Below are 17,268 nucleotides of genomic sequence, written 5' to 3'. Positions count from 1 at the left end.
AATTGAAGATTTCATGTGCAAATTCCCGGTCAAACTTAAACTGTTTGATTCTCGAAAAATGAAAAGTGTCACATAAATTAGGACAAATGGAGTATATAATTTATAACTCAAACATGTTTCCTAATACTAATATTTATGTAATTTTTTAAAATTTTGTGGTTAATAAAATTGGATTACACGTACCCAGTATTAAACGAACCAAACTTTTAACCGAGAACATAAATGCTGAAGTCTTTTCCCAGAATGGCGCAACACTTTATTCTCTTCTATGCTCTTTGTTTACCTCTAAGCTTCTCGAACAAATTGCCGTATTGAATCAGAGTCTGTGTCAAATTTTATATTTAAAGAATATATAGTTAAAATTGGACACCGTTGACAAAAAACTATATTCTTGGTGTAGTGGTAATGGGTGTCCATTTGATTGATAAGTCAACCCCTTCTTCTTTGCAAGCAAATATGGATCTCCAGGAGTCGATCACCAATCAGACGGACGTTTCTTTCATGCTTGTTAAGCACATTTTCTCAAAAGAGGTTAATGGCGATACCAATCTGGTGCTCTCTCCTCTCTCAATTCAAATAGCACTTGGCCTCATTGCTGCTGGCTCTAATGGACCAACTCAAGATCAGCTGCTCTGTTTTCTCAAGTCAAAATCAATTAATGAACTCAACTCTCTTTATTCTTATCTTGTCGACACCGTCTTTGTTGATGGAAGCCCCAATGGAGGTCCGTGTTTGTCCATTGCTAATGGTGTTTGGATCGACCAATCACTTCCTTTCAAGCATTCTTTCAAACATGTTGTGGATAATGTTTACAAGGCCGCTTCCGAGTATGTTGATTTTCAGAACAAGGTATGCGTCTATTCATTTTGTTTCACTGGAATACGGAAAAAATATTTATATATAATTCAGACAATGCTATATGGAGTGGAGGTGTGTTGGAGGGTGTGAGTTTTTGAGCCTAACTCACACCCGAAAAGCTAGCTCAAAGAAAGGAGATGTACTGTGGTACTGTCCTGTTTCATTAGGGCCCACATCAGGTCTATCCATGATATACTATGTCAAATTAAGCTTAAGACCTGACTCGAATCTTAAAAACTATGTCAAAGAAAGTAGGATTGTTCAAGCCCTTATATTGAGTCTAGTATTCCATTCATTCATCAGAAATCATTTTTTTTTATTTTAAGGAACTTGTCTAAATCAACAATACATGGGAAAATTTGAATAAAGTTTTCCTCCATACCGAACACACCCTTAAATATTATCATATGAAATAGACATTGATGAACAATATTACCAACCACTAACTCGTTTAAGAGTGAGATACAGATTGAAGGATCAATATAACTTTGGAAGAGTACAAAGCAAAACAATTAGGACACAACTTATGTTGATTAGCCTTCTCAACGGCTCTTGCCTCAAGTAGTATAATCTTCCTTTGTTGGATTAAATCAGCAAAAATCTCACATACTCTTGATTAATACTGTCATCAATTATTTTTTAACCATAATCTTCCTTTGTTAGCTTTATTGAAAAGGAATTGTAGGGTAAAACATATACAGTGTGCTGATTTTATCATTCTGTGTTTGTCTTACTAATTGGTTAAGCCTGCTGAGGCTGCCAATCAAGTGAATCAGTGGGCTAAAATGAAGACAAATGATCTCATCAAAGAGATTCTTCCTCCAGACGCGGTGGATGAAATGACGAGGCTCATCTTTGCCAATGCACTATATTTTAAGGGAGAATGGAATGAGAAGTTCTATGCTTTCGAAACAAAAGACCATGAATTCCATCTCCTCAATGAAGGGACTGTTCGAGCACCCTTCATGACTAGCCAGAAGGAGCAGTACATAACAGCCTTTGATGGCTTTAAAATGTTGAGACTTCCTTATAAACAGGGCACTGACACTCGTCGCTTCTGCATGTATTTCATTCTGCCTGATGCCCGTGATGGATTACCAGCTTTACTGGACAAAATCAGTTCAGAACCTGGATTTTTAAACCGGCATTTTCCATATGAAAAAGTTAAAGCACGCAAATTTCTCATCCCTAAATTCAAAATAACTTTCGGGTTTGAAGCTACTAAAGTTCTATGGGGGCTTGGCCTCAAGTCACCTTTCTATCCGGGTGGTCTCACTGAAATGGTTGATTCCCATATATCTAAGAAACTGTTTGTTTCAGATGTTTATCATAAGTCCTTCATTGAGGTAAATGAGGAAGGAACTGAAGCTGCAGCTGTTACCGCTGTCATAGTAATGTTGCAGCAGTCTCAATGCGTGAGCATTGAGAAGGAAATTGACTTTGTCGCAGACCATCCATTCTTGTTCCTTGTAAGAGATGAATCTACTGGTGTAATGTTGTTCCTAGGGAGCGTGATGAATCCTCTTGCTGGTTAGCCCACACGGAAAGCCACAAAAATCGAGTAATTGTAAGGAACAAAAATTGATAATTAGGACAAAGTTGAGTGGCTTTATATTTCTGAATAACAAGTTTTCTGATATATGTTTGTAACTATGTTGGATCTTACATAATTGACTCTGGTTTATGCTTAATACAAACCGAGTGTTTACATCAAATCAATGAATGTTTGTACATACACTTATCTTACTGAATCATAGTTAATTAATGAACATTTTTACTTTATTAAATCACTTAACCATAGTAAGTTGAATTGGTTTGGTGTAAATACTCAGTGCGGTGAGTATCAGAACGACTTTTGTAGGGAAAACAGAAGATAGCTGACGACTTTGATTCATCAGTTTCACCAAACTCTGAGATACTTCAGTTTTAGTTAAAACGTTTCTGTCTTTAACACTTCATCTTAAATTATCTTTTTATATGTATACTGCAGTCAACTTTTGATATTTATTGTTTAAAAAATGATCAAGTTGAGCTTGATTCTTGAATATTCCAGTGGAACTTCAAGAGTTTTATGCCTTTGATAGATGACAAAGCCGGCAATATAGTGTTAACTGTTAACTATCAACAAATTTCTCTTTTTTACAATTTTTATCTTCTTCATATACATTCTTGGGTTCAAATCTACGGTGTAACACTACTAAAAAACATAAAAACTATGAAAATATTTCATTAAAGAGCATGTGCGGTCGAATGGTGGAATTGTCCAAACTCATAGAAAATATCTGAATTCAATTCCAAGTAGCTAAGCAACAAAGGCAAAGCCGATGATTTGGCGTCGATTTTTCTTAAAAAACCAACGTTCAAATTATTTTAAGTATATATATGTTGCCATCTATGTATCTCTAGCCTTATAATGTTAGTCTTTGTCCTAAAGTGAGTGTCAAAATGCTAAGTTACAATTCAGCATCAGAGCCAAGTTGACCTACTAATTTGCTTACACCGACTTTAATCCTTTTCAAATCATTTTTTAATAGGGGATTAACAATATTGACATAATCAAGCTTAAGGTTTTAACGGTAGAAAAAACAAATTTGGACCAAATGTTAATCTGATACTTATTGTCCCTTTACTCAGTTTAAGATACCATTTGACCAAATGAGAACAGAAATGTCTATATAAACATCACTGTTTGGGAGTTAAAAAAATTACAACCATTTGTTTGATTAACTCCATGTTGCAAATGAAAAGAAGAAATATACTAGTATTTGGAATGTACTGCCTAGTTTTCACTAATGAGTATTCCACCCCGATTGGATTAGCGGATTGTAAATAGCTGATAAAATTTTAATGTTGAAACTCATTTTATAAATAAGCAGTTACTTTTATGTTGATGTGCTGAAACTGATAATTAAAAGCTGACTTTTTATCTAAAAATGACTAATATAACCTTAAAATTATTATAAAAAAAGTTACAAATTTAAATTATTTTTTTTTTTAAAGAAAAGGAGAAACCACGGATGCAGGATACACAACGAATAGGAAATTAGAGGCTTTATTTTGGGAAAGATATTTTGAAATTAAAAAAAATATTAAGAATAAAATAGTAAATGTCTTGGACAAACTAAAAGTGTTTATACGCTGAAAAGTCGTAAGTTAGGGGTAACTAACTTATGACCAAACTCGTAGATAAGCCAAGAAAGCACTTATATATCAGTTTGATCAGTTTATAAACTTAGTCAAACACTACTATGTGATTAAGGTGTTTGTTTATCTTATACAAACTCATTAGTTAATTCTCAAATATGAATATGCAGTTTGATTCCTTTTATATCTTTTCTTGTCCTATGTGAAAGATTATATCTTTTCATTCTACTATATAAAGGAAGAGTTATGATACTAATATACTATAACATTCATAGAAACCTTTCAAACTAGCAATATCCATATTTCACATTTTGGTGCTTGAAGGAAAACTCCAACATCAAAATGGTAAGCTCTCCTAGAGAAAAATCTTTCAATGACTCAAAATCTATGTTGCTCGGACTCTCCAAATACACTGCTTTTGGAGGATCTGACACGCACATGTTGGCATTTTTGAAGAGTCCAAGCAACATACATAGCTCAAAATCATGCATGGAATTTATGGCTAATTAGTTTTGTGTTTACTTATATGCAGGGAATGTGCAGAGATGTCAAGACTGAACCCAAACAACCACCAAGGCTAGGGGGAAATAGAGCAGCTTTATTTGCATATGGTAAAAATAAAGGCATAACTTAATGTAATAAGAACAACTAGCTTTCAAAGTGTTGATAATATTTGGTAATCTTTTAACCATGCAGCTATCGCGGGAATCGATGTCATGGCTTTCTTCGCAACTGGTGTGAGCTTGGTGACTTACTTTTATGGATTTATGAACTTCAGCATAACAGAATCAGCTACTGCTGTTACAAACTTCATGGGAACAGCATTCTTGCTATCATTATTTGGTGCCTTCCTTTCGGATACTTACTTGTCCAGGTTCAAGACTTGTGTTCTGTTTGGCTGCATTGAAGTCGTTGTAAGTTAATCCTCCCGTCCCCCCATCCCCCTGCTTATTATCAGTTTCAACGCTTCTATCGGTTACTTTTACTCAGCTAAGTCAAACGACCCTTACGTGGATGTTTCACTTTCAGGGGTATGCACTTCTAGCAGTGCAAGCACATTTCAGGCAACTAAGACCATTTCCTTGTAAGGATGTACCCTTGAGCCAAATGAACCAATGTGAGTCTGCAAATAAAGGTCAACTGGCAATCTTGTACGCGGGACTTTATTTAGTTGCAATTGGGACCAGTGGAGTCAAAGCAGCAGCACCACCTTTAGGAGCTGATCAGTATGATGAGAAGGACCCTAAACAGGCTGCTAAACTATCAAGCTACTTCAATTGGCTTATGTTCTTTCTCACCACTGGTGCCTTGTTTGGTGTCACGTTTGTCGTGTGGATAAGTGAGAATCAAGGATGGGATTGGTCTTTTGCTGTCTGCAGTATTGTAGTAGGCTTCTCAATTCTGTTTCTAACATTGGGAAAATCATTGTATAGAAACAATGTCACAAAAGGAAGCCCCCTTACGCGTATCATGCAGGTGTTTGTTGTAGCACTTAGAAACAGAAATCTTCGTTTGCCAGAGAATGAACACGAGTTACACGAGATTCAGGATAAGGAAGCTAGATATGATACTGAGATTCTTCGAAAAACTGAACAATTCAAGTAGGTTAACACATTTTACTATCTCTCAATTTATGTTTTAGTTGATATTTGATACAGCATAAATGATAAAATCCCTGAAATATTTTCAGGTTTTTGGACCGGGCAGCGATAAACAGGACTGATCAGGAGGCATCCACATCAAATGCACATGGACCATGGAAACTTTGTACTGTCACACAAGTTGAAGAGACAAAAATTGTAGTCAGAATGCTTCCAATTATATTAAGTACTGTCTTCATGAACACATGTTTGGCTCAGCTCCAAACATTCACCATCCAACAAAGCACAACAATGGACAGAAAAATCCACAAGTTTGAAGTTCCAGGGGCTTCAATTCCTGCAATTCCCCTGCTTTTTATGATCATCCTGATCCCTATCTACGAACGCGTTTTCATACCAATAGCAAGGAAATTCACAGGGATACCAACAGGGATTCGACAGCTGCAACGTATAGGTGTTGGCCTAGTACTTTCATCTTTGTCAATGGCAGTAGCTGCAATTGTAGAAAAACACCGAAAATCAATTGCCATTAAACACAACATGGTTGAATCTGCCGCTCCATTGCCAATGAGTGTCTTCTGGTTAGGCTACCAATATGCAATCTTTGGTCTAGCCGATATGTTTACATTAGTGGGGTTGCTTGATTTCTTCTATTCAGAGAGCTCATCAAGCATGAAAGCACTAAGTACCGCGATTTCTTGGTCTTCACTGGCAATTGGATACTACACAAGTTCAATAGTAGTGAGTGTAGTGAACAAAGTAAGTGGTGGATGGTTGGCTAACAACAACTTGAACAAAGACAAGCTTGATTACTTTTATTGGTTGCTAGCAGGATTAAGTGTGCTAAATTTCGGGTTTTATTTACTCTGTGCTTCATGGTATAAATACAAGAAGGTAGATGTGAATCCAGAAGACAATGTCCCTAGTAATAAGGTTAAGGAGGGCAAAGGGAAGATTGAAATGAGCATAGTTTAGGAATTTTACATAATAATGTTGATTGATTCAGTCTTAATAATATATGCCTGAGAGCACATAATCATATGAAATCTTATGCTTCCTGCATTGTTCATGGAATATACTACTATACTATATAAGTTCACCTGAAACTCAGTATTTTCGACACAGAGTAGTTTAGACGTATGTGAAAAATCATTTAAACTCATAATATCGAAAGTAGAATAAGTTCTAAACACATTAAGATTGAACCATAAAACTTAAATCATGAATCCCTCCCCTGTTTGATCATACTCTTTCTTCAAAGACGAAAAGACTCGAAAGGAAAAATCGAAACAAACAATTGAAAGGTATTGTTAACCATAAAATTGCATATGTTCTACGAAGCAGGGCAGAGTTAGGGGTTCAAGTGGTTCATCTGAATATTTTCGTCAAAAAAATACACTATATATAAGGTTATAACTATTTTTTATGTATACTGATGTTAAATCCCGATAGATTCTTGGGTGTTCACGTTTTTATATTAAAAAGGGAAAAGGTATAAATTTCCCTTTGAACTTGTCCCGAAAAGTCAGTTACACACTTAAACTAATATAGTGACCTATTACACCCCTATACTATTCAAAAGTGAATTTTCTTTTCCCCTAAAACTGACGTGGCAAAAAAATAAAACAAAAATAAAAATTAGGTGCGTCAGTTTGAAATTAATTTTTTTTTTAAAAGTTAGAGAATCCTCTTTTCCACCCACACCTCTTCTTCTTCAAACCCCACCCATTGTCCTCTTCTTCTTCATTCTTTATTTTCATTACACTTCTTTATTTTTTATCACAATCTTAAAGCACAATTTTTTTTTATTCGCAATTAGGTTAATTCTCATAGATTTGTTAGTGAATAATTGTATTTTATCTAGAAAAAATTTGATTGATTGTTTCTATCTTTTTCATTTTATTTTTTTTGACTTTGTTAAAAAAAAATTGGTTGTTCATCAATTTTTTATTTTGGTGGTAATAGCAACTTTATGGGTTTGGTGGTGATAGGTGGCAGGTGACAAACATTAAAAGAGGTAATTGAAGGCGGTGAAGAAGAAAAAATCGATATTTATAATGATGGTGGTGATATTTGGTGTTGGTGACAAAGAAAAAGAAGAATTGAAGGTGATATAGTGGTGGTGAAGAACAAAATCAATAGTGAAGGTGGGGCCGGATATGATTTTCCGATGAAATGAGAATTGAAAATGGGTGGGATTAGTGATGAAGAAGATATAATTATTAGAGAATTAAAATAATTAATTAGGGATTAGTTAGAGTAAAATATAGTTAACAAAAGAAAAGATAATTAATAAAGAAAACAAAACAAAAAATTATAATTTATGACATGATGCTGACGTAGCGCTGATGTGGCAGCGAGTTTAATACACCACATAATGTGAGAGTGGTGTTACATGTCTCAGGGTAGTAATAAAGTCATTTTTGAGTAGTTAAGGTGTGTAATAGGTCACCATGATAGTTTAAGCGTGTAACTGATTTTTTGGGACAAATTCGAAAAGGAATCTATGCCTTTTCCTATTAAAAATCTTGGCTATGTGGAGCTCCTCAAACTTCCAAAAGGTTATGATATCACCCATGAACAATCATTATTTGACCCATAGGCCATAGCTAATGACAATAATATTAAAATCATTCTTAATGGTTTCTGAGTTTATTAATGTCCATTTTAATATCAAAATTGCGTCGCAATTAAGCACACTTTGTGGCCTAAAACAAGGATGAGGAGGAGAAAAAAATAAGTCACATGATTGTCCACTAATTCGACAATAATATAGTTATAAAATCATTACAATTATATTTCCAAAGACAAGTTATGTTGTAATTAGTTATATTGAGATATGTTATTTTGAGATAGTTTTTATTGACTACTTGGTCTTGTTGTATTAAAAAAAGTAGGGAAAATGCATAAGTACCCCCCCAACCTATGCCCGAAATCTCAGAGACACACCTAACCTTTACTAAGGTCCTATTACCCCCCCCCCCGAACTTATTTTATATGTAATATTCTACCCCTTTTTGGCCTACGTGGCACTATCTTGTGGGCCCAGCGCATGTTGACAATTTTTTCAAGGATAGTGCCACGTAGGCCGAAAAAGGGTAGAATATTATAGATAAATTATGTTCAGGGGGGTAATAGGACCTTAGTAAAGGTTAGGCGTGTCTCTGGGATTTCGGGCATAGGTTGGGGGGGTACTTGTGCATTTTCCCAAAAAAAGTATGTATTGCAATTTTTTGGGAAAATACATAAGTACCCACCAACATATGCCCGAAATCTCAGAGACACACTTATACTATACTAAGGTCCTATTACCCCCGAACTTATTTTATAAATAATTTTCTACCCCTTTTCGGCCTACGTGACACTATCTTTTGGGTCCAGCGCGTGTTGACAATTTTTTCAAGCTATCTAGTTAATAGTGTCACGTAGGCCGAAAAGGGATAGAAAATTATTTATAAAATAAGTTTGGGGCTAATAGGACCTTAGTATAGTATAAGTGTGTCTCTGAATTTCGGGCATAAGTTGGGGGTACTTATGCATTTTTCTCAATTTTTTTAAAAGTTGTTTATATACAGAAATATCTTCCACCTTATCTAAAGTAGAAAAAAGGTTAGGTACCTCATGAGTGTTTTTGTCATTTTTATTATTTTATTTTGAGATAATTAATTTCAATACTATTATTCCATCACTACTAAAAAATAATCAATATTTTTCTACTGAAAAAATGTTTAGAAAATGTTTTGTGGCTATTCTCACATATATTTTGATTGAATCACTGAGAAAAAAAATGTTTTTCACACAAAAAAAGTTAGGAAACTTCCCACTATTTTAGCGAGAAACTGTTTTCCACCATACATTTTTCGAGTGAGCTGGTTTGATAGAAAAATCATGTTCTATAATATGAATTTTCCATTGATTCACGGCGAAAAAAGCCTATGAAATAGAGTAGTGTATCCTCCGGCAAGTATAACTTATCTTGATACTAATTACTAATCATGGTATAACTTATTTCTGCAAGATTAGTAACCAAATAAAGAATAAAGCTATATTAATTTCTTATTTCAAAACTATCTATACTTGTCCACCATATCAAACCACCCATATAGTATCTCAGCTTCATTTTCAATCAAATCATTTAGTTTTACTGTTTGATTTTAATTTTTTTGTTTATTGCTTTTTCCCTATTCGTTTCTTCCATTTCCTCTTTTTTTTTTTTTTTTTTTTTTTTTATTACTACTTTTTTTTGTTGAGTGGGTAAAATTGATTCGTGAAATCTATATAACAATGATTTTTGCACGGAATATTAGTATCTACCACTACTTAATTATAAAGTTGTTTTGAGTGATGGTACCACAAAAACAACTAACAAATAATTAGTGATTTTCTGTACATGGTATGGATACAACTAACATTATGAAAGATTTTTTAAAAACTTAATTAAGTATTTTCCAATGTACCAAAAGAAGATATTTAACATTATTAGTAGTCTATTTATAGTACAGACAGAAGCTAAAACAAACTGTTTAGCTTAGCAAAAGAAAAGCTACAAACAAAATGGTAACTTGCCTTAGCAATTATATGGTTTTTAGCATATGAAATATTAGAAATTGTATTTTACAAAATTAAGAAATGTTTGGCTAAAATGTAAGTTTTATTTTGATAATTGTTGCAGGGGATTTGCAGAAATGTCAAGACTGAAGAAAATCAACTTCAAAAGAAGGGGGGAACTAGAGCAGCTCTTTTTGTCTATGGTAAGCATATTTCAAGTATATAATTGTTTAACTCTCTTGACATAGAGCGGAATTCAATTGAAGTCCCTTCGTCGAAGAATAATATTATGCTTATATATGGAGTAGTATGGGCGGAGCCACCTTAGACGAAGGATGGTCTGGTGCACAGTGCACACCCTTCTCTAGGGAATTATGTGGTGTATAGAGATTAAATGTTAGCTATAATGAGTTATGTGGTGTATAGAGATTAAATGTTGGCCATAATGAGTGTATTTTTAATTTAGGGGAAACTTTTACATTCTAGTGGTCAAAGTAGCTCAAATTTTGCTTTAAGTTGTAGGTTTGAATAAAGATATAGCACATGGGCCTAACTCGATGGGTCTGGCTCTAATACCATGTAAAGATATGGCACCTAGGTCTAACTCAATCCCAATAACTAGCTCGATTTGTCCAAGTCCATATAAGGAGACCAAATCCCCATCCCTCTATGGATGTGGGACTTCTTAACCGAAACCACTCGCAAGAAATCCTGACTCCGCCACTGATTTTGACTATGGAGTTTTGATATTCTGATATCTGATTATGCAGTTGTGGCGGGGATTGATACCATGGCTTTTATTTCAAAGGGTGTGAGCCTGGTGACTTACTTCTCCGGGTATATGAACTTCAGCTTAACAAAATCTGCCAACACTGTGACAAACTTCATGGGAACAGCGTTTTTGCTCTCATTATTTGGAGCTTTTCTCTCAGATACTTACTTCTCCAGATTCAAGACTTGTGTTCTATTTAGCATCATTCAAGTTTTGGTACTTGTTTATTTATACATCTTCGCTATGAAAGAGAAAAACATATATTTCAAAGGTCCATGCAGGATCATGAACTGACTTTGATCATTCTTTCAATGTTAGGGATATGCACTACTAGGAGTTCAAGCACATTTCAGCCAACTGAGACCATTTCCCTGCAAGGATGTACCTTTAAGCCAAAACGATCGATGTGAATCTGCAGATGCAGGTCAATTGGCAATCTTGTATGGAGGTGTTTATCTGATAGCACTTGGAAACAGTGGAGTAAAAGCGGCTTTGCCATCATTGGGTGCTGATCAATTTGATGAAAAGGATCCCAAAGGGGCTGCTAAGCTATCAAGTTACTTCAATTGGCTGCTGTTCTTCATCACCATTGGAGCCATGCTTGGAGTTACATTGTTTGTTTGGATAGGTGACAATCAGGGATGGGATTGGTCATTTGGTATCTCCTCTGTAGCAGTTGGTGTGTCAATCCTACTCTTGACCATGGGAAAACAGTTCTACAGATACAATGTTCCTAAAGGAAGCCCTCTGATGCGCATTTCGCAGGTTCTTGTTGCAGCTTTCAGAAATAGAAATCTCCCACTACCACAAAACAAAGAAGATTTACATCAGATCAGAAGTGGAGAGGCTAAAAATGGAATAGAGATTATTCAAAGGACTGATCAATTCAAGTATTTAATAACACCTTTATAGTTTCAGTTTCCTGTTGACATGTTGCTTTACATAACCAAATTTTCCACAATATGTACAGATGCTTGGACAGGGCAGCCATACCAAGGAACAACCACGAAGCATCCACATCAAGTGCTCATGGACCATGGAGCCTTTGTACTATCTCACAAGTTGAAGAAACAAAGATTGTAGTCAGAATGCTACCAATTATACTGAGCACCGTCTTCATGAACACTTGTATGGCTCAACTCCAGACCTTCACTATCCAACAAAGCATGACAATGAACAGGAAAATCGGAAACTTTGAAATCCCAGCGGCTTCCATACCTGTAATTCCTCAAATATTCCAACTCATCATGATCCCAGTCTATGATCGTATCTTTGTTCCGATAGCAAGAAAATTCACAGGGATCCCTTCTGGGATTCGACAACTGCAACGTATAGGTGTTGGGCTAATACTTTCAATAGTATCTATGGCAGTGTCTGCAGTTGTAGAAAGTCGCCGGAAATCAGTTGCCATTGAGCATAACATGGTTGACTCAGCCAGTCAATTACCTATGAGTGTGTTCTGGCTTGGATTTCAATTTGTAATATTTGCAACAGCTGAAATACTTACATTGGTAGGGCTGTTGAATTTCTTCTATGCAGAGAGCACATCAGGCATGAAATCACTGAGTATGGCCATTACTTGGTGTTCACTGGCATTCGGGTACTTCACAAGCTCAGTAGCGGTGAGTGTAATCAACAAGGTGAGTGGTGGCTGGTTAGCTAATAACAACTTGAACAGAGACAAGCTCGACTACTTCTACTGGTTGCTCGCAGCAGTCAGTGTGCTGAACTTTGGCTTCTACTTACTCTGTTCTTCTTGGTACAAGTATAAGAAGCCAGAACTGAACCAAGAAGGTCCTATCTCTGATGAGAAGCCTAAGGGAAAAACTGAAATGTGTGTTGTTTAGAATATATGAATGTTCCACCCAAATTATGTCATATAATAATAATAATAATAAAATGTGATTGTGAACATATTACATTGTCCAAGTAATCCTGCTTCACTGGTTTTCCCTTTAACACATACAAATAGAATCATAAAACTCATTAGAGAATCAGAACACGTAACGGTTAATACGGATCAGCTTGTCAATGCTCTCTTTGTTGCTAATGATGTTTGGATCCTTTCAAGCATTCTTTCAAACAGGTTGTGGGTAATGTAGTGTATGTTTTAACCTGAAATTTCCTATTCAGTCACATATTCTTTCAGACAGGTTGTGCATAATGTTAATCAAAAATATTATAATTAAATAATTGGAGCGGGTCAATAAGATAATTAAAATGGATATCTTATTATCTGTTAAAAAAATAGTTTAAAACAAAAATTAGAGTCAACAAAATTTAATCAAAAAATCATTTAAGATTAATTGAGTGACTTTCTAAGTAAAATATCAATAGTTTAGTGACTTTCTAAGTGAAATATCAATAGTTAAGTGATTTCTGAGTTATAAAATAAAGCTGAGTGACTTTCTAAGTAAACTATTCAAAGTTTATTGAGCATTTGAGATATTCATAATGTTGTCAAAGTTCTCTATATTCTCATGTTGACTTATGTTTCATATTTCAGGGCTTACGCCTCACTTCCTGCTACATAAAATGCCTCGTCTTGTGCCCCGATTTTTAAAAACACTATTGTTACACTCAACAAACTTTCTAAGTACAATTATTAGGAGTTGTTTGGTTTGAACACAAGTTATTTTGGGGGTTAATTATCTGAAATTAGCTCGACTATTTGGATTGTTGTATTAAAAATAAATATAATATATAAAATGCCCTTTAACTTGACATCTATGACCTCAAACTTTGTATGCACAAGTAGGCACTTAAACTTGGTCCCTTGTTATATTTCATCTTCATTTTCGTTCAATCAAATCAATTAATGATAATCAAACAAGAGTTTTATCGTGCCATTTAGATTAGAAAAATGTTTGATTTTCTTTTACTTTTGTGTTTTGCTTTTTCTTTTGACGTTTCTTCCTTTTTATCTTTTTTCTCTTTTTTTGTTGAGTGCGTGGATATTATTTTTAAAATATAAGATATTCAAAAAATCCAAAATAAATTGCTTCATGAAAGTTTCGTAACAATAATTTTGCATGAGAAAAAGAAAATTGAACAAAAGCAGAGGCTACCTAAAAAGTTCAACATTATTAGTAGTAGTATATATTTATTTATTACAAGACAAGAAGCTAACAGAAAACTACTCTCAAGTTGAGTTTGCCAAAACATAGATATATATACATCTCAAAGTATTTGTCACATTTAAGTTTGGATTGCAAATAAGAATCTGCAATAGAAATGGTAAGCTGCCTTTGTAATTGTATGTTTTTAGCATATGAAATATAAGAATTGTATTTTCCAAAATTAAGAAATGTTTGGCTAAATAGCTGTAAATAGTTTTATTTGATAATTATTGCAGGGAATTTGCAGAAATGTCAAGACTGGAAAAGAAACTTCAAAGCAAGGGGGAACTAGAGCAGCTCTTTTTGTCTATGGTAAGTATCTAATTGTTTAACTTTCTTGATAGGAGGGAGATTCAATTGAAGTCCTTTCGTCGAAAAAACTAATATATGTGATGATGGTTAGGGGTTAAAATTCCTGGCTCCGTCATTGATCTTTTAACTTTGGAGTTCTGATATTCTTACATATGATCATGCAGTTGTGGTGGGGATCAGTACCATGGCTTTGATTTCAAATGGTGTGAGCCTGGTGACTTACTTCTATGGGTATATGAACTTCAGCTTAACAAAATCTGCCAATACTGTCACAAACTTCATGGGAACAGCATTCTTGCTCTCATTATTTGGAGCCTTTCTCTCAGATACATACTTCTCTAGATTCAAGACTTGTGTTCTGTTTGGCATCATTAAAGCTTTGGTACTTCTTTATTTTTACATCTTGGTTATGCAAGAAACAAAACAACAGATATTTTATATGTCCCTGCAGGATCAAGAATTGACTTTGATAATTCTTTCAATCTTAGGGATTTGCACTACTAGGAGTTCAAGCACATTTCAGTCAACTGAGACCATTTCCCTGCAAGGATGTACCTTTAAGCCAAAACAATCTATGTGAATCTGCAAATAGAGGTCAATTGACACTCTTGTATGGAGGTGTTTATCTGATAGCACTTGGAAACAGTGGAGTCAAAGCGGCTTTGCCATCATTAGGTGCTGATCAATTTGATGAAAAGGATCCCAAAGGGGCTGCTAAGCTATCAAGTTACTTCAATTGGCTACTGTTCTACAGCACCGTTGGAGCCATACTTGGCGTTACAGTTTTAGTCTGGATAAGTGACAATCAGGGATGGGATTGGTCATTTGGTGTCTGCTCTGTAGCAGTTGGTTTGCCAATCCTGCTCTTGACCATGGGAAAAACAGTTTTACAGATGCAATGTTCCTAAAGGAAACCCTCTGATGCGCATTACACAGGTTCTTGTTGCAGCTTTTAGAAACAGAAATCTCCCACTACCACAGAACAAAGATGATTTACATCAGATCAGAAGTGGAGAACCTGAAAATGGAACTGAGATTCTTCAAAGGACTGATCAATTCAAGTACTTAATAACACCTTTTTAGTTTCAGTTTCTTGTTGGCATATTGCTTTACTTAACCAAATTCCCATAATATGTGCAGATTTTTGGACAGGGCAACCATACTGAGGGACAACCAAGAAGCATCTACAACGAGTGCCCATGGACCATGGAGCCTTTGTACTATCTCACAAGTTGAAGAAACAAAGATTGTAGTCAGAATGCTCCCAATTATACTGAGCACCGTCTTCATGAACACTTGTATGGCTCAATTCCAGACCTTCACTATCCAACAAAGCATGACAATGAACAGGAAAATCCAAAACTTTGAAATCCCAGGGCCTTCCATGCCTGTAATTCCTCTATTGTTCCAACTCTTCCTGATCCCAGTCTATGATCGTATCTTTGTTCCAATAGCAAGAAAATTCACAGGGATCCCTTCTGGGATTCGACAACTTCAACGAATAGGTGTTGGACAAGTACTTTCAGCAGTTTCTATGGCAGTGGCTGCAGTTGTAGAAAGTCACAGGAAATCAGTTTCCATTAAGCATAACATGGTTGACTCAGCCAGTCCATTACCTATGAGCGTGTTCTGGCTTGGATGCCAATTTGTAATATCTGCAATGGCTCAAATATTTGCATTGGTGGGATTGATGAATTTCTTCTATGCAGAGAGCACATCAGGCTTAAAATCACTGGGCATGGCCATTTCTTGGTCTTCGCTGGCATTTGGGTACTTCACAAGCTCAGTAGTGGTGAGTGTAATTAACAAGGTGAGTGGTGGCTGGTTAGCTAATAACAACTTGAACAGAGACAAGCTCGACTACTTCTATTGGTTGCTAGCAGGAGTCAGTGTGCTGAACTTTGGTTTCTATTTACTATGCGCTTCTTGGTACAAGTATAAGAAGCCAGAACTGAAGCAAGAAGATCCTATCACTGATGAGAAGGCAAAGGGAATTACTGATGTTTGACCCAAATTATGTCATATAATAATATTGTGGTTGTGAACATATTACATATAGTCCAAGTAGTCCTGCATCAGTGGTTTTAGTTGATCAAATATTCCAAGGTGCAAACCATATCTATAGGAGAAGAAATCCTGGCATGAAAGTTTGAGACTTGAATTGTTAATTGATGCAAGTACCCTGTTGCAGTAGAATGTAATACATTCCAACCATTCTAATCTATCCATTGCTAAACCACTCCTTGCTATATTTAGTTTTGAATTTCTTGTTACTTAGTTGCCATTTACACTGAAAGAACTTGATCTTACAATGCATTTCTTCTTCTTCTGTTTCCCCTTTTGCAATACCAGAACTAGGACAAAGTAGCTAAGTTAAACTTTAAGCAATTAACTGGTCGTAAAAGAATAAGGACTGTGACAAAGTGGATTGTATCGGCAATTCCACAGACAAAGCAAACGTGTTAGAAATCAAGGATACTTGGACAGTTAACATCCTGAATTGCATACTTTAAAATCTGGGTTTTCTACTGACAGAATTTAAGTTCTCGCACATAAATAAGCAGCATCACATCTTCATCTGCTAGTAACCCAGGATGAATGGAGCAAGCACCAGATCATAATGCAAGACCCTGTTAACTGGACCACAAGCCAATTGCAGACTCTCAAAGACACGTTGGCTCTATCCTAAGGGGCAATCCCTCCCACTTAACATTTCCCTCAAAAGATAGGTTAGAGAGCACAAATTAAAGGCAAGTAGAGCAAGGATTATCTGATGTGAACTTGGGACATAGGTAAAGAGGAGACCTACCATTTTAGAGGTTCCTTTAGCTAGTTCATGTAATTAGGGAAATTCACATGAACCTCTTAATCCAAGCATTCATTTAGTGAATTTGGAGAGCAAGTGATAAACTTT

General features: G+C 35.4%; 3 protein-coding genes and 1 pseudogene across 3 annotated transcripts; all 4 read left to right on the top strand.

Annotated features, from left to right (window-relative positions):
- Positions 1-456: 456 nt before the first annotated feature.
- Positions 457-2,393, top strand: LOC125827838 (serpin-ZX-like). The gene is made up of 2 exons (XM_049507185.1): positions 457-849; positions 1,605-2,393. The coding sequence occupies exons 1-2, from the start codon at positions 457-459 to the stop codon at positions 2,391-2,393; spliced, it is 1,182 nt and encodes a 393-aa protein (XP_049363142.1).
- Positions 2,394-4,537: 2,144 nt separating this feature from the next.
- Positions 4,538-6,578, top strand: LOC125827825 (protein NRT1/ PTR FAMILY 4.5-like). The gene is made up of 4 exons (XM_049507172.1): positions 4,538-4,613; positions 4,699-4,916; positions 5,032-5,603; positions 5,693-6,578. The coding sequence occupies exons 1-4, from the start codon at positions 4,538-4,540 to the stop codon at positions 6,576-6,578; spliced, it is 1,752 nt and encodes a 583-aa protein (XP_049363129.1).
- A 3,673-nt stretch (positions 6,579-10,251) lies between these two features.
- On the top strand, positions 10,252-12,779 carry LOC125827827 (protein NRT1/ PTR FAMILY 4.5-like). Its single transcript, XM_049507174.1, has 4 exons — positions 10,252-10,354; positions 10,922-11,139; positions 11,242-11,813; positions 11,894-12,779. The coding sequence occupies exons 2-4, from the start codon at positions 10,942-10,944 to the stop codon at positions 12,768-12,770; spliced, it is 1,647 nt and encodes a 548-aa protein (XP_049363131.1). The 5' UTR covers positions 10,252-10,354; positions 10,922-10,941; the 3' UTR covers positions 12,771-12,779.
- An 873-nt stretch (positions 12,780-13,652) lies between these two features.
- Positions 13,653-16,451, top strand: LOC125827918 (protein NRT1/ PTR FAMILY 4.5-like; annotated as a pseudogene).
- The last annotated feature ends 817 nt before the right edge of the window (positions 16,452-17,268 follow it).

This window comes from Solanum verrucosum, unplaced genomic scaffold (assembly GCF_900185275.1).
Source record: "Solanum verrucosum unplaced genomic scaffold, falcon-dt-bn FXZP01000064.1, whole genome shotgun sequence".
NCBI classification, from domain to species: domain Eukaryota; kingdom Viridiplantae; phylum Streptophyta; class Magnoliopsida; order Solanales; family Solanaceae; genus Solanum; species Solanum verrucosum.
The sequence above is the reverse complement of the archived record's forward strand: the minus strand, read 5'-3'. Positions and strand labels throughout refer to the sequence as shown.

Bases quoted from the DNA above. Each gene is read 5' to 3' on its own strand.
- LOC125827838 (XM_049507185.1), top strand. From the start codon at position 457: ATGGATCTCCAGGAGTCGATCACCAATCAGACGGACGTTTCTTTCATG. The intron at 850-1,604 runs GTATGCGTCTAT...TAATTGGTTAAG, and splicing joins ATGTTGATTTTCAGAACAAG to CCTGCTGAGGCTGCCAATCA.
- LOC125827825 (XM_049507172.1), top strand. From the start codon at position 4,538: ATGTGCAGAGATGTCAAGACTGAACCCAAACAACCACCAAGGCTAGGG. The intron at 4,917-5,031 runs GTAAGTTAATCC...TTTCACTTTCAG, and splicing joins TTGGCTGCATTGAAGTCGTT to GGGTATGCACTTCTAGCAGT. The intron at 5,604-5,692 runs GTAGGTTAACAC...AAATATTTTCAG, and splicing joins CGAAAAACTGAACAATTCAA to GTTTTTGGACCGGGCAGCGA.
- LOC125827827 (XM_049507174.1), top strand. From the start codon at position 10,942: ATGGCTTTTATTTCAAAGGGTGTGAGCCTGGTGACTTACTTCTCCGGG. The intron at 11,140-11,241 runs GTACTTGTTTAT...TTTCAATGTTAG, and splicing joins TTAGCATCATTCAAGTTTTG to GGATATGCACTACTAGGAGT. The intron at 11,814-11,893 runs GTATTTAATAAC...CAATATGTACAG, and splicing joins CAAAGGACTGATCAATTCAA to ATGCTTGGACAGGGCAGCCA.